Genomic DNA, 14,787 nt, shown 5'->3' with positions numbered 1-14,787 from the left:
GGTGAACATAGGAACATAAGAGAAGCCATGTTAGATCAGGCCAATGGCCCATCCAGTCCAACATTCTGTGTCACACAGCGGCCAAATATATATATATATATATACACACACACACACACACACACACTGTGGCTAATAGCCACTGATGGACCTCTGCTCCATATTTTTATCTAACCCCTTCTTGAAGGTGGCTATGCTTGTGGACGCCACCACCTCCTGTGACAGTGAATTCCACATGTTAATCACCCTTTGGGTGAAAAAGTACTTCCTTTTATCCGTTTTAACGGGTGGTGTGTAGTCATTTGAGCATGACAGTTTGATTAGCTACAAACGTATCATAGTTTGGAGAAGGGAAGTGATCTTGCTTGGTTGGTGTCTTCGCAAGACTAGGTCTGAATATTTTCCTAATGCAGGAGTCTTGCGGAGACACCAAGTCCAGTTTTGCATCATCTCTAGCGTGCTTGCATTCTCTGGGTGCTCTTAGAGCAATCTCATACCTGCATTCCTATATGCCTGGCAGTGCACCTTTTCTTGGATTATCAATAATGTCCAGTTTATATCCTATCCTGACAGGTACTGCGCTGCATTGAAGGTTCCCATGTTCTTGCCTGTGCCCCTTCCAACAGTGCTTCTGACTTGCTGTGCCAACATCTCATGAAACATGTGGAGAAAAGGAACATCTACAGGATAAATGCTATCAGCAGGGATTATCGCCTGATACCTGAGGATATCAAGGTGTGAAGTAGCTTCATCTCTCCAATCAAGACTATTATTCTCTGTTTTGGTTTGTTAGGGTGATAGTAGCCCACCACCTGTATTAAGATATGGCACTGAAGGAACTGCCAAGTAATGGAGCCTCAATCCCAACAGTGCTTAACATGTGTATGTTCTTGCTTTTAGCCTTGTTGTAACTGGGATAATGTGAAGAAATGCCCTGTCTTTCCCATCAAGGAGAAGCTGAAAAGCTATCGGGTCATCATCACTACCCTGGTGACAGCAGGAAGGTAAAGAGGACTAGGTGCCATGCAAAAATGAGAAACTAGGATGCATTGGAAATGAATAGAGAGGTGTATTTATCAATGTATGTTTTTGCACTGGTGGGGATTCTTTCAGAATAATTTATTTTATACTGCTAAAACGGAAAATATTTGACTCTTATAATTTTAAATAATTTCTTTTAAATGTACATATTGATCACCCTGAATTCCATAATGTAAGGGAAAACTTTATTAACTATATATTTAAGGATGGAGCATTTTTGTGATCAGGCAATCTGATTTCATCTCTATCTAAACACTCCGTTTCTGCCCTCCCTCACCTTTGTTTTTCATTGCACAACTTATGTAAAATTTATCGTTTTATATTTAGAAATTGTCTGTTCTGTACAGCCTCTGCAGAGAATCTGCTTTATATAAAACTTGATAAAAACATAAATCATCATAAAAGTTATTAAGAATTAAGGCATAGCATTAAAATACAGGTAGAGTATAGCATAAAGCACTGAGCACCTTAAAATGAAGCCATTCTTAGGATCGGTTGGTATTTGCCTGCATTGTGATGTGAATCCCCAACTAGACAGGAAAAGAGATTTGATGGCAGCAAACATGAATTTGGCCTGTTGATTTATTATGATAATATAATGCCTTTCCATTACTCCCTGCGCTTGGTTCTGGCCTGCAGGCTGTAGGTTTGACACTCCTGCTCTTAAACCATTGTAAGGATACTAGAAAAAAAAAGAGTTGCAGTTCATCTTATCCACTTAACATCTCTGCAGATGTTTCTTCCCTTTCAAGGGAAGTGATATCACTGTCCTGAAACAATCCTGTAACAGAGATTATATGGTGAGCAAGTGCATGAGTAAGGCTTGATACCTGGGTTCAAATCCCAGTTTAGCGGTGAAGCTGATTGCAGCAGTCCATCTCTATCAGCCTCCCTTATCTCACTGTGTTATGAAACCAAAAGATAGGACATGGTGGACGGGATATGTGCTGCTGCTTGGTGCTTGGAATAAAATACAGTTTAAGCGAAGTCCTGGATGGGAACCAGAGAGCTAAATAGAGTGACAGGTTTGGCTTTGCTGCAGTCTGCATCACCGTCACAAGCATTCCTGTGACACTCCAGGAAAAGGAGATTCTTTTGCTCAGCACCTGGAAGGGTGATTGTGTTCCTGCTGAGGAGCTGCATGTTCATGTTAATTTCTCTCCCTCTCTACTGGCTAGATTGGTTTCTGCTGATTTTCCTCCGGGGCATTTTTCTCATGTCTTCATTGATGAGAGTGGCCATGCTGTGGAGCCAGAGAGCCTGGTTGCCATTGCAGGTAAATGATAGCCTTCCTGTATTCTTTTGCACCCCTTTTATGTCTTGAAAGTGACCCACATTACTATGGAGAGGATTTTGTTGCTGCTGTTTTGTTTTTAAGTGTGATGGTTGGAAACTGAACAAAATGCAAAATAGAGGAGAAAATCAGTTCACCTTGTGGGTTAGCCATAGTTAGGCATTGCAGGTTTAGACATGTCTTTCTGTACACTCTTGTTTCCTGCCTGTTACATTGTTTCCAGGTGTCTTGGTATTTTTGTTAGGAAGGTCCAGAAGATGCTGAATTGATTGTTTTGTTTGAAAATCACTTCCTTATGTCTCAAAACAGCATTTGGATTATCCTGTTGGTTTATTTTATTTGCTTCCTTTGGCAGATCTTGGGCTGTTCTCCCAAATGGCATATTATTGGTCTTGCCACTTTTCATTGGGGTGGAGGGCATTGTTGCACTTCACTCAGCTCTACCAAACAGGCCTCATCGCAGTAGGTTCTTTTTATCAAACTCTTAAGGAGAGCAAGACCAACCACATCAGGCTACGTTTACAAATTGAACTAATTTATTAAGCACAATAGCATTTATTAAGCATTAGCAATAACAAATAACTCAGTAAAAGCATACAAAACATGTATTTCTTTACCCATGGGCATTAAAGGTACCACCTAAACATACCACACTGAGAGCCAGTTTAGTGTAGTGGTTAAGAGCAGTGGACTCTAATATGGAGAACTGGATTTGATTCCCCACTCCTGCACATGCAGCTGCTGTGTGACCTTGTGTCAGTTACAGTTCTTTCAGAGCTATTCTCTCAAGAGCAGTTCTCTCAGAGCTCTCTCAGCTCCACCTACCTCATAGGGTGTCTGTTGTAGGGAGAGAAAGGGGATTGTAAGCCACTCTGAGTCTTCGAGTGAAGGGCAGGGTATAAATCCAATATCGTCTTGTAAAGCCACAGGGTGACCACTGCCAGTTGGTCACTTCACAGACTGAGAGCATGTCTGGTCTTCTCAGGATAGCAAGAAAGAAGCTAGTGCCCATGGTTGTGCTTAGCTTTGCTCTTGCTATAGATTCATAGAATCATAGAATTGGAAGGGACCTCCAGGGTCAGCTAGTCCAACCCCCTGCACAATGCAGGAAACTCACAAGTACCTCCCCATAAATTCACAGGATCTTCATTGCTGTCAGATGACCATCTAGCCTCTGTTTAAAAACCTCCAAGGAAGGAGAGCCCACCACCTCCTCAGGCAATAGAAATATGGTTTCTTGGAATCGTGTCTTCCCTCTGTGCGTTTCTAGGTTGCTCAGAGCTCCCATTGGCTAGATGGTCCACTTTAAGAGAAATGCTTCTATTGTTTTACAGTGGGGGAAGTAAAAAGTTCAGTTACACCTTTTCCTTGTAACTGTTCTTCCACATGTGTTCTGACCACATCTTGTCTAATATAAGCCTAATTTCATGTGTACTTGTGCAGAAAATGTTTCAGCAAAATTTAACACCCCAAAATCAATTCTGTTTCACCTTCTTCCAGATTATCTTTGAATGTTGCTTTTGACAGCAGTTTGTATTCTAAAACTACTTTACCCAAGCTGTTCCCAAGCTTTCCAGGCATTGCACTGATGATGTTCCTAAATACTTTTAACTGCAACTTTCCTTTTTTCTTGTTTCCAGTTATTTGCTAGAGGATCTTAACCACAGCTTGGCAGACTCTCCTATTTTGATACACAAGCTCCTTTAAAGCTGGAACCTTCCTTTTTCTCAGCTGCAGTCTCCAAGACTTGTTAAATTCATTAGCCAAGTTCTGATTTGGGTCTGGGGTTGGGGTGCTTGGGTTCAAAATTCATAGGCTCACATGTTATAGTATTCAGTGCAGATCAGTCCTCCCACCTGCTTTGCAGGCAGAAATGTGCTAAAGAATCTTGCAGAGTCCTATTATCAGCAGGTGAAGGATCTCAGTATGTGCCCTGAGTACTTTGCTCTTATCGCTCTACATTGTTTTTCCTGGAAGCCAACAACCACACTGCTTGTGCATACCTTTTTTCCCCTTCTAGGCCTCCTAGCCATGATGGACTCAAAGACAAATCCCAAAGGAGGACAGCTTGTTTTGGCAGGGGATCCTCAGCAACTGGGGCCCATCTTAAGATCTCCTCTGGCTGTTGACCATGGCTTAGGTGAGTGTGAAACAGGTGGCAGTGACTTTTAAAACTCCCTTCTTCTATTCCAGTGTTTTGTGCAATGTCAGATTATCTGTCAGCCTCCAAAGAGACTCCAGAGTTATGTTGAATTGAATAGGAGTGTCCTTGTGTGAGAACTACAATAACCATGGGTGGTGTCATGTTTTAAATAATGCTCTCCTGTGAGGATTTTTCTCTACCCACCACCCATCCAATGAAATAAATTGGCAAGGATGCCCTTTATAACTTGTCAGCTGTCCACTTGCTGTGTGGAAAGCTGGTTCTAAGAGGGTGTGCCCAACTGGCTTGGAGAGATGCTCCATAGACAAAATACACTCTCCACCCCGCTAGTGTGGTAAAATCAACCCAAAATAAATGAGTGTGCTTACACACATGCACCATGATTCAAAGTGGCACCCACAGTGTTTACATCCTTGGTGACCATTGTGCTCATGCTTTTGTCTTTTGTGCTGCTCTGAGAGAGACTTGAGAGGAAAGAAGAATTTGGAGGGAATACAGCATTGACATATATTTATGCCATTGTAGAACTTTCCCTGTTGGAGCGACTGATGCATCACAATCCCCTGTACAAAAAGAAGGATGGGAGTTACAACCCACAGTTTGTGACTAAACTGCTGCGGAACTACAGGTACATCTCCTGCTTTGCCTTAGTTCCAGCAGATGGAGCATAAGAGCTCTATCTTGTGTGTATCTGGCTGCCTGTCTAACAGAGTGCAGGTTTCAATCTGCCAATAACCTGTAAAGTATCATGAATGTGGTTCGTGGGTTCTACCCTCCTTGTGGAGATGTTAGCTTGTAGTCCCTAAACCAGGCCAGTTTCCTAAAGGTTGCAAATGAACCCAGGGTTGTGGGACCCCAGGCACTTGATCTGAATTATGCTGAAACATTTGTTATTCCCAGTTAAACCTTATATTCCCCTTGCTTTGCTTGGCTTCATTTCATTGCATTCACTTTTTTTTGAGGGGGGAGGAGGAGAAACAGAATACAGGTAGAGCAGGGTTTGTTCCCCTCACCCACAAAATCAAAACAACCCTAGTTCACTTGTGCACTTATGTAAGGGGGCATCATGTAGTAGATCACAGTGTGGGATAGGGTGGAATATAAATCCAAAAATTAAATTCAATTAACACCCATGCAAAATGTGCCTTTGTCTGTTGGAAGTAAAGGTAGTCCCCTGCGCAAGCACCAGTCTTTTCTGAGTCTGGGGTGACATCGCATCATGATGTTTTCATGACATTTTTACAGCGTGGTTTGCCATTGCCTTTCCCAGTCATCTACACTTTACCCCCAGCATGTTTGGGGAGGGACGGTGGCTCAGTAGTAGAGCATCTGCTTGGTAAGCAGAAGGTCCCAGGTTCAATCCCTGGCATCTCCAAAAAAGGGTCCAGCCAAATAGGTGTGAAAAACCTCAGCTTGAGACCCTGGAGAGCCGTTGCCAGTCTGAGTAGACAATATGACTTTGATGGACCAAGGGTCTGATTCAGGATAAGGTAGCTTCATATGTTCATGTTAGGTACTCGTTTTACCAACCTTGGAAGGATGGAAGGCTGAGTCAACCTTGAGCTGGCTACTTGAACCCAGCTTCCGCCAGGATTAAACTTAGGTTGTGAGCAGAGCTTACCACTCTGTGCCACAGGCCAAAGGCAATAACTGACCCAATTATGAAAGCACAAAGATGTGTACAGTATTTGTCTTAATCTTTCTCACATTAGCCTTGTAAAGCAGGGCATAATTTTTGCAGCTTTTCAGATGGAGAATTGAGACTGAGAGTGGTTTGACCACAAAGTAAGCTTTATTGTGGTGTGGGCCTTCACAGTCCCATTCTTTGGGAGAAAGGGAAAGAGATACTGTGTTCTCCTCATTCTCAGTCATTTCATGCAGACAGTGTTGGTTTGTGTGTTACTCTCCCACCCAAGGTCTCATGCTGCAATCTTGAAGTTTCCCAATGAGAAGTTCTACGAGGGGGAGCTGCAGGTCCATGCCAACCCTGCCATCACTCATTCCTACTGCTCTTGGAGTGGACTGGTGAAGAAGGTGAGAAGCCATCATTGAGCTTGTCACCTGATGTGACCACTTTCAGACAACTGAAGGTATCTGTCACTCTTGCAGGGGTTTCCCATCATCTTTCATGGAGTCTGTGGAAAAGATGAAAGGGAAGAAAAAAGCCCTTCATTTTTCAACACAACTGAGATCGATGTGGTGATAGACTATCTCAGAAGGCTGCTTCTGGAAGAACAGGGCAAAAAAGGCTCGTCCCGCATATCACCCAAAGAGATTGGCATCATCTCACCATACAGAAAGCAGGTGGTGTCTTCTACTGGTGCCTGTTTATTAAACAAGATGCTGCTGGGAGCTGGCGAGATTTGGGCCAATCCTTAATGGTCAAATGTCTTTGATATAACTTGAACTGTTCTTGGTGATCATGCCAGAGGTGTAAGAGTAACCTGTAACAGATGGGGTTTCTGTATCCCAGTGGTTATTTCTGAGGCTGCAACACCACAGTTTTCAAATGCAGTATGTCCTGGCAGTGGTCTATTGCCTGTAAGTCCTCCATCATCAAGGTCTCTGAACCTCTTGCTAGTCCTTCCTGAACTATTCCTATCCTCTCTGGTAGGAACAGCCCTCATCCCCATTTAATGGGCCAAAAGAATTCTTCCACAAGCTGTGCTAGCCAGGAACTATGAGGAAGTTTTGGGGATGAATAAATCATTAATTTTGTATTTTACTGTAGGTGGAAAAAATAAGAAAAGCCATTGGCATATCAGCGTTAAAGAACTTGTCAGATATCAAGGATCTAAAGGTGAGCACTTTTGTGTTCTAAGGAGATTGAGACTTGGAAGGTCAGCCATGAAGGAGCTATAAAAGATTCTTACGTGTAGGGATGCATTGCTGGTGACCAGGGTTAAGTTAATTAATGCCATGGTATTTCCCCGTTACTGCATATGGGTGTGAAAGCTGGACAATGAAGAAAGCTGATAGGAAGAAAGTTGATTGATTTGAATGTGGTGTTGGAGGAGAGTCTTATGGATACCATGGACTGCCAAAAAAAAAAATAAGCCTGAACTCTCCCTAGAAGCTGAAATAACTAAACTGAAACTTATTGTACTTTGGTCACATTCTGAGAAGATGAGTCACTGGGAAAGACAGTAATGCTAGGAAAAGTTGAAGGCAGCAGGAAAAGAGGAAGACCGAATATGAGATGGAGTGACTTTATCAAGGAAGTCATAGTCTTCAGTTTGCAAGACCAGAGTGAGGCTGTATATATATTTTTCCTTTAAAACATAACTATTTCATGGAGTCTTGTTTCAATGAATGAGACTGTGGATCTATATCAGCCTACAAAAGGTCAACTGCACGTATAGCTGCATTTTGGATGGGGGCCATGCAGGAAGAGAAGAGGGTTTAAGTCCTTCAACCTCTAATCATTTTTGCTGGTTAAAACTAGGCTTTCCATTCTACCATTAGCCATGTAAAAGGGGGGGGGACATATTCTCCCCCCCCCCCCCCTTTGAAACTGTCATTGATGTTGCTGGTTTCAATGAGCAAAACCAAGCAGAACTTGAAGGATTAAGACTACGTTTCCTGCATGATCCCAATGCAAATTTTGACTGCACATGTGTAGTTTTTTTGGGATGTGTAGAAGCATAATTTTGTGCAAGTGCAAATTCCCATGAGTTGGTCCTCTGTTTGTTTGAAGCCTCGGGTTCTGGACCTGGAAGCCACAGGGGTTGCAGCATGTGGATATGAGCTGCCTCTGTTGCATCTTGGGAGGAGGACATATTTTCCATATTGCTGGGGAGGGGCCCTCTTCCAGTAGTTCAGTTCCAGAAAAGTAGGTAGGCAAATACAGCGGATACTAAAAAGAGCTCTGTGGCAACTTAAAAACAGACAGTTTTTATTGTGGCAAAGGTTTTTGTGGGATTCAGCCCAAAATCTGTTCATCCTTGAAGTTCTTTCTTGTTTTTATATTTGTGTTTTGTTTACCCAGGGCTTTTTCCATCTCATTTCCTGTCACTTGGCTATTGCTCTCCTTTCCTCTTCCTCTAGGTGGGCTCTGTGGAGGAGTTCCAGGGCCAGGAACGGCGTGTTTTGCTTATTTCTACAGTGCGCAGCCAAAGTGAATATTTTCAAATGGATGAAGAGTTCAACCTAGGATTCTTGAAGAATCCCAAGGTACAATACTATATACTTTCCCCTGCAATGCTTTGGACTTGCTCTTTGCCTTTTGGGGACCCAGGGTATGTCTAGAATATCGGTGACATCTCATCCTTCCTTCCCCTTCAGTAGTCCGAGCCATACTTCATTGCCTGGCTTGGCCTTAGAGTATGTCTGCAGAATACCTTCCTATTTTTCTTATTTGGAGTTAAACTGGAATTGTGGAGAGGGGCTCAGAAAACAGCATGCCAAGCTCTCATCCCACTCTCTGGCATCACAGTCCTGATGCCCAGAAATCTGCTGACAAATCCTCCATATTACTTGTGGGTTGAGATATCATAGGTGGTAGTGGAGGGGCCTGTCCTGAACACGTATTTGTCCCTTCTGACCCCCTAAAGGTTACCGCAAGCAGTAACAGAATTAACCATGACAAGAATTGTTGCAGTTGAACAAGCAAATAATCTTTCTGAATTAAGACAGCTCCCCCTCCCTAAGTACTCTTCCTTCCTATTGCCACCATGGACTGGCAGAGAACCACCAGGGTCTTTCATATACATGGAAGGTTAATGCAACTCTCCTTCCTACAGTGCATCAGTTCCATTTCAGGGGCTCTGACTTATCTACTGGTCAGCCTTTCATTTGTGTTGGTTTCATGCTAAGGGGGGCGGGGGGGGAGCTGCTTTCAAACCACCGGCTCTTTTCCAATAGGCCAAGACTGTTGATGTTCTCTCTTATTCCCTTTTTATGTTCAGCGCTTCAACGTGTCTGTGACAAGACCCAAAGCACTCTTAATTGTTGTAGGCAATCCAATTACTCTCAAGCAGGATCCAGTGTGGAGCGAGTAAGTATTTCCCTGCAGCTTAGTTATTTAAAATAATGGATTGTGCTATCAAGACAATTTGTCATATAAACTGAGACCAGGCCCTCCTTACTTTCAAATTAAAAATGCACCAGCCTAAAAGTCCCCATTTTCTGACTCCCTTGCCTGTTTTACCCCCCAAGCAATTTCAGTCTCCCTCCCTGTATTGGCAGGCTCAAGTATCTCTGCATGAGTTGGGGTAGAGATTCCCTGTTCTGTTAAGCATCTATAAAACTCATGATTGAAAGGAAAGCCTCATCAGTGTATGCATATGGAAATGACACTCAGCTGTGCTTCATTTCAGTTGAGGCAGGTGAGTCATTGTCTGGAGGCAGTAATGGGCTGTATGAAGAATGGGTGCTGAGGCAGGTACCTTTTTCCCAATAAGGCAAATGGCTCCTCAGGGCCATTTCAAGTTGTGAAAAATGATATGGAGGGGAAGGCTCAGACCTCTGTCCATTCACACCATAGTGCTAGTTGGAGTCAGGTCCCCACATGCATAATTTTTAAAGGGGGAAATAAATCCTTGGGATTCCTAGTAACACATGTATTTCAGACCTGAGAGAAGTGTATGGTTGGTGGCTAGCAAGGCCTGTCAGGGTTTGCAGAGTCAGCCTGATATAGATGGGGTTGCCTTCTCCCTTCAAGATGCTGGTTTGCAGGTTGCTTGTGGATAGAAAGACTGCAGAACTTTATACCATGTAGCTAAAAGCAGATTTAAAAACAAGCTAAGTTAACAACATCTTGGGGCCTCAGATTATTAGGGGGGGAGGAAAGGTCTCCTGCGCAAGCACCAGTCTTTTCCGACTCTGGGGTGACGTTGCTTTCACAACGTTTTTACAGCAGACTTTTTACGGGGTGGTTTGCCATTGCCTTCCCCAGTCTTTTACACTTTCCCCCCAGCAAGCTGGGTACTCATTTTACCAACCTCGGAAGGATGGAAGGCTGAGTCAACCTTGGGCCGGCTACCTGAATCCAGCTTCCACCAGAATCGAACTCAGGTTGTGAGCAGAGAGTTCAAGACCGCATTACTGCTGCTTTACCCCTCTGTGCCACAGGGCCACTCAGATTATGAGGGGTCATTTTTTGGGGGGTGGGGGGTTATGCTGTGAGATTTCTTAAACCTGACTTAGTTATGGCCTCAGCCTGTCTTGATCTGGCCTTCCATGTACCACCTGTAACTATATTCTGCTGGTTTGCCGATTGTAATCATTTCTTATCAGGCATGATTCGTCCATAGTGATCCACATACTCATTAAGGCCTAGTTAAGTTACTGCAACATACTCTGTGAGGTTGCCGTTTAGCTTACAAAACCACATTGTAGTGGTTTTTAAATATTGCAGTTTGTTTCCAGGCACAATTCAAAATTCTGGTTACTGCTCATAAAGCCTTTGGGTCTTAACCAAGGGTATTTGAATGATTGTCTTCCATATGAACCTATTTTTAAATTACAACCACCACTGGAAGCACTATGTGGCAAACAGTAGCATGCCAGAGAATTTTGCTCTACATCCAGGACCAATTCTTTGCCTAAGGCACTGACAATTGATGAGGTGCTGGCAGTGCTGCTGAGGCCAGCAGCATTGAAAGCAGGCAGATGTTACGACATAGGTGCATCATAGTCTCCCAGGATCACCCCACCACCATCACACACACACACACACACCTGGGTCAGAGAAGCATCACTGCTGAGGCTGGGCCTGCTCCCACTGTGTTTACCCAAGTACAACCCTTGTCTCACTCCCTTCTAGTAGCACACCAACATCTTCACAAATTTATGCGTTTTCAGTTCTTGGGTTGTTAAGGTTACCCATTCGATTCCATTAGATAAATACATGTTTATTCTCTTAAGCCTTTATATAATCTGCCACTTGGGAGTTTTGCAGTAGCTGTACTATTTTTTGTAGTGCCCTGCTTAGTCTGTTCTTTATCCCTGTCTTAATCTGTTGTTGATTGCTGCTGCGTTAGTTGCCTTGAATCTCTTTAAAAATGGGATACATGTATATATATTTATATGTCTTTGTTAGCTGATGATCTGTAGCTGGAGCTTTATTCCTTGCTAAATATTTTATATGCCCTTTTTACTGATTTCTTATCTTACATCCTATACTCTGGTTTTTTGGTTCATATTTGATTTTTAAAATATTTATGCCTAAAGATACTGTTTATCTTTTAAATCTTATTGTTATGGCTTTAAGTTATGTTAGCTACAATGGAGAGAGTGTAAAGGGCCGGATGAAAACATTTTCAATAGACACTGGAGCAACAATCCAGTTAACAGAAACTCTGAGCTTTATCCTCACTAGTCTCATTCTAGTCTTCCTCCAGGTTGAGAAGGGTATTGTTCTTTGGTCCTTTTTAAGCATGCAACAGTTCTGTCCACTTTCAGTCACTCACTCCCTTGGCTTAGGATGTTAGTATTTAAACAACTGGGTGGTGTTATTTTTTTGTGCTTCCAGGTTTCTCAAGTACTGCAGGGATAACGGTGGATACATAGGATACCCATATGATGGAGAGGAGAATGGGATGGACGAAAATCTGGCAGCAGAGCTTCATTCCCTCAACCTGAACAGGCAGCCTACAGTGACACTGAGACATGGTTTGGACCGTAGTCATCTCTTTGGTGTATAATGATTTTCACTGTAGGGGGAGTGTGTGAAGAGGCTTGCATGGTCAGACCAAAGGTCCATCTAGTGCAGCACCCCATTTCCTACAATGCCAGCCCAACCAGATACCTCCAGAAAGCCCCCCAAAAGACCTTGAAGGCAATGTCCATCTCTCACTGTGATCCTGCAGTAATTACTATTCAGAGGTGTGCAACATCTCACTACAGAGGTTGTTCTGCTATCCTGACTGATAGCCACTAATACTCTGATTTTCAGAGGGGGCACTTTAAGAATTAGGGCTCTCCAAGGAGACTGGTTTATCTGCTCAGATAATCCTGTGCTGGGCTGTAATCTGTACAAGGGAAAGAGACTTTCCAAAATGTAAGCAACTATCTGGCAAAAATTTCAACCATACAGGAAATTTGGGAGAAAATAATTCTTTGACTTTTCCTGTCCTGTGTAAATGGTCACTTGACTGATTACAAATCCTGCTTGTTCTTCTGTTTCTAAGCAGCTGCACAGGTATGTACTTTCTGAATAGATGTTTACAGATTTTATTATTGTATACTTCAACGGAATAGGGGTTGCAAAACACTATAGTATAAACAGGTTCCTGTTGGATGAAAAAACATTTTTTAAAAAAGCAGTATGCCCAGATGTCACTAAGGGAACAGAGGGTGGGCACTGGAGCAACAGAATGCTCTGCCAGCATTAACAATGTGATTTTCACAATGCAGCATAGGAGCCTTTAAAGCATTTCATCAGTAAGTTAAATGGGACTTTACAGTGGCAAACAAACAGCACTTGTCTATTCATTCTTTCTTCACCTTTTTTTCTGCAGACCATAACTTATCTGAGAGTCACGTCCAGCAACAAGTAGAGCCTGAATGGAGACATGAGCACTGAGGTTCTGTGCAGCACTGCTGTCCTCTGCATTCCTGATTATATGACTTCTCTTTCTGCTGCTCAGATAGATTGCAGTGTAGGTGGCATCCTGGTTCAAGAAATCATGTTTGAACACCTACCATCTCTCAGAGGCTGAAGCAGGAATCCTGCACACAAATCCGAAATTTCTAAGATGGACATCCTAATTATGCAGTGGGAAAACTTGTGTAGTTATGATGATTAGTTCTGTGTAAGTTCTCTTTTTCCTCAACTTCGTGAGGGACTCTTTTGCACTACCTCTCCCTGCTTTTCTAAGTGTTTCAAAAGTGCTAGATTGTCAGGCCAAAAGAAATGACAAAGTGGACTGAGGAGTGGTGCTAAGTGCAGGGATTCCACTTTCCTGTATTTCATTACTTTCTCATACTGTAGCTGAAATGATACATATGCTTTTTTCATTAGATTTCCTGCTGGTGTTTAAAGTTTACCATAAATTCAATTTAGAAAAGAAAAAAAAACTTATTTCTTGCTTTTCCAAGACAGTCTGATTTTATCAACATTTTTGTACTGAATTTCCATTAAAGTTTACAAAATAAAATGACTACTGCATCATGGAATCATAAGACCACAGTGGCTCTGCAGTGTTCTTTCTCAGTAGTGAAAAGGGAGTAATGGGGAGAGAACATGATAGTGGAAGGGAGGGATCAGGTGTACTTTATCCAGCTCCTTAACATGGGGAACTTTGAAGGAGTGCAGCCCATATAACTTTGTAATGCTGTTCTGTATGTTGCTTGTAATACATCTTGAAGAATTGTGCAACTGTTGCTGCATGTTAGGTGTAATAGGGTCTTCTGAGGTTGGAGTGGGAGGACAATGTTGATGGTTTATTAGCTCGTAATATAACTAAGGATGTACATTCAGATAACTAATAAAAATCTAAACCAAATACACGGTCCTCTTTACTAGTTAAAACCAATCTGAATTGGGAAATGTAACAACAATAAAATAGAAAGGGGGAAAGATAATTGATCCTCAGTATTTTGTCGTCTGGTTGATGTGACGAGTTAAGACAAGTGGAGGTGGGTGAATAGATCTGCAGATCATGTAAATGGCAGTCACACTGATGAATCAGCCAGGAGCATATTATCTCTCTTGCCACCAAAGAAGAGCACTGACGCCTACAAAAGCTATGCCAGGGAACCTCTGGGTATATAAAGCTGACAGAACACAGGACGACGAGTAGGAGAAAATGAACTTGTCTCTCCTGGGAAAAGCTGGGGGTAGAGTTCAATCTAAATGAAGAGTTTTCTGAATACTGTAGCCCAGACAGTTATTTTATTTAGAAGATGTGCATGCAGCCTCTCACATCTGTTCAAGGCAGCTAATCCAAGTAAAGTGTAGCATGCATAAAGTTCTGGGCTCAGCCACTGGCATCTCCAGCTAAAAGGATCAGGTAGCAGGTGATATGAAAGACCTCAGTCTGAGACCCTGGAGAGCCAGTCTGAGCAGACAATATTGACTGACAGACCAAGTGTTTGATTCAGCATAGGGCAGCTTTATGATTTCAAAGCAACCAACCTGTTCTATCTACCTGCATTTTCAATTAAAAAATAATAAAAACTCCCAAGTCCCAGTTACACCCACTATATGTGGTGTGCTGCAGAGGGTCATCCTCTTCCCCATGCTATTTATCTATATGCACTCCTTTGCCAAATTGGCCCAAAGATATGAGCTGGGTTGTCATCAATATGCTGATGATATACAATTCTGTCTGTTGATGGGTGG

General features: G+C 42.7%; 1 protein-coding gene across 3 annotated transcripts in view; it reads left to right on the top strand.

Annotated features, from left to right (window-relative positions):
- MOV10 (Mov10 RNA helicase) overlaps positions 1-13,625 on the top strand; it is a 45,769-nt gene extending 32,144 nt beyond the window's left edge. For all 3 annotated transcript variants that reach the window (XM_060231224.1, XM_060231226.1, XM_060231225.1), the window contains exons 11-22: positions 574-735; positions 901-1,004; positions 2,220-2,317; positions 4,356-4,475; positions 5,025-5,127; positions 6,416-6,533; positions 6,609-6,803; positions 7,231-7,299; positions 8,547-8,672; positions 9,407-9,495; positions 11,974-12,113; positions 12,962-13,625. In XM_060231224.1, the coding sequence (XP_060087207.1) occupies positions 574-735; positions 901-1,004; positions 2,220-2,317; positions 4,356-4,475; positions 5,025-5,127; positions 6,416-6,533; positions 6,609-6,803; positions 7,231-7,299; positions 8,547-8,672; positions 9,407-9,495; positions 11,974-12,113; positions 12,962-13,026 (1,389 nt within the window). In that variant the 3' untranslated portion in view covers positions 13,027-13,625. The remainder of the gene's footprint in view (positions 1-573; positions 736-900; positions 1,005-2,219; positions 2,318-4,355; positions 4,476-5,024; positions 5,128-6,415; positions 6,534-6,608; positions 6,804-7,230; positions 7,300-8,546; positions 8,673-9,406; positions 9,496-11,973; positions 12,114-12,961) is intronic.
- Positions 13,626-14,787: the final 1,162 nt, after the last annotated feature.

Source organism: Heteronotia binoei, chromosome 2 (genome assembly GCF_032191835.1).
Source record: "Heteronotia binoei isolate CCM8104 ecotype False Entrance Well chromosome 2, APGP_CSIRO_Hbin_v1, whole genome shotgun sequence".
Lineage (NCBI taxonomy): Eukaryota > Metazoa > Chordata > Lepidosauria > Squamata > Gekkonidae > Heteronotia > Heteronotia binoei.
Note: the sequence above shows the minus strand (reverse complement) of the source record. Positions and strands in the feature narration are given on the sequence as shown.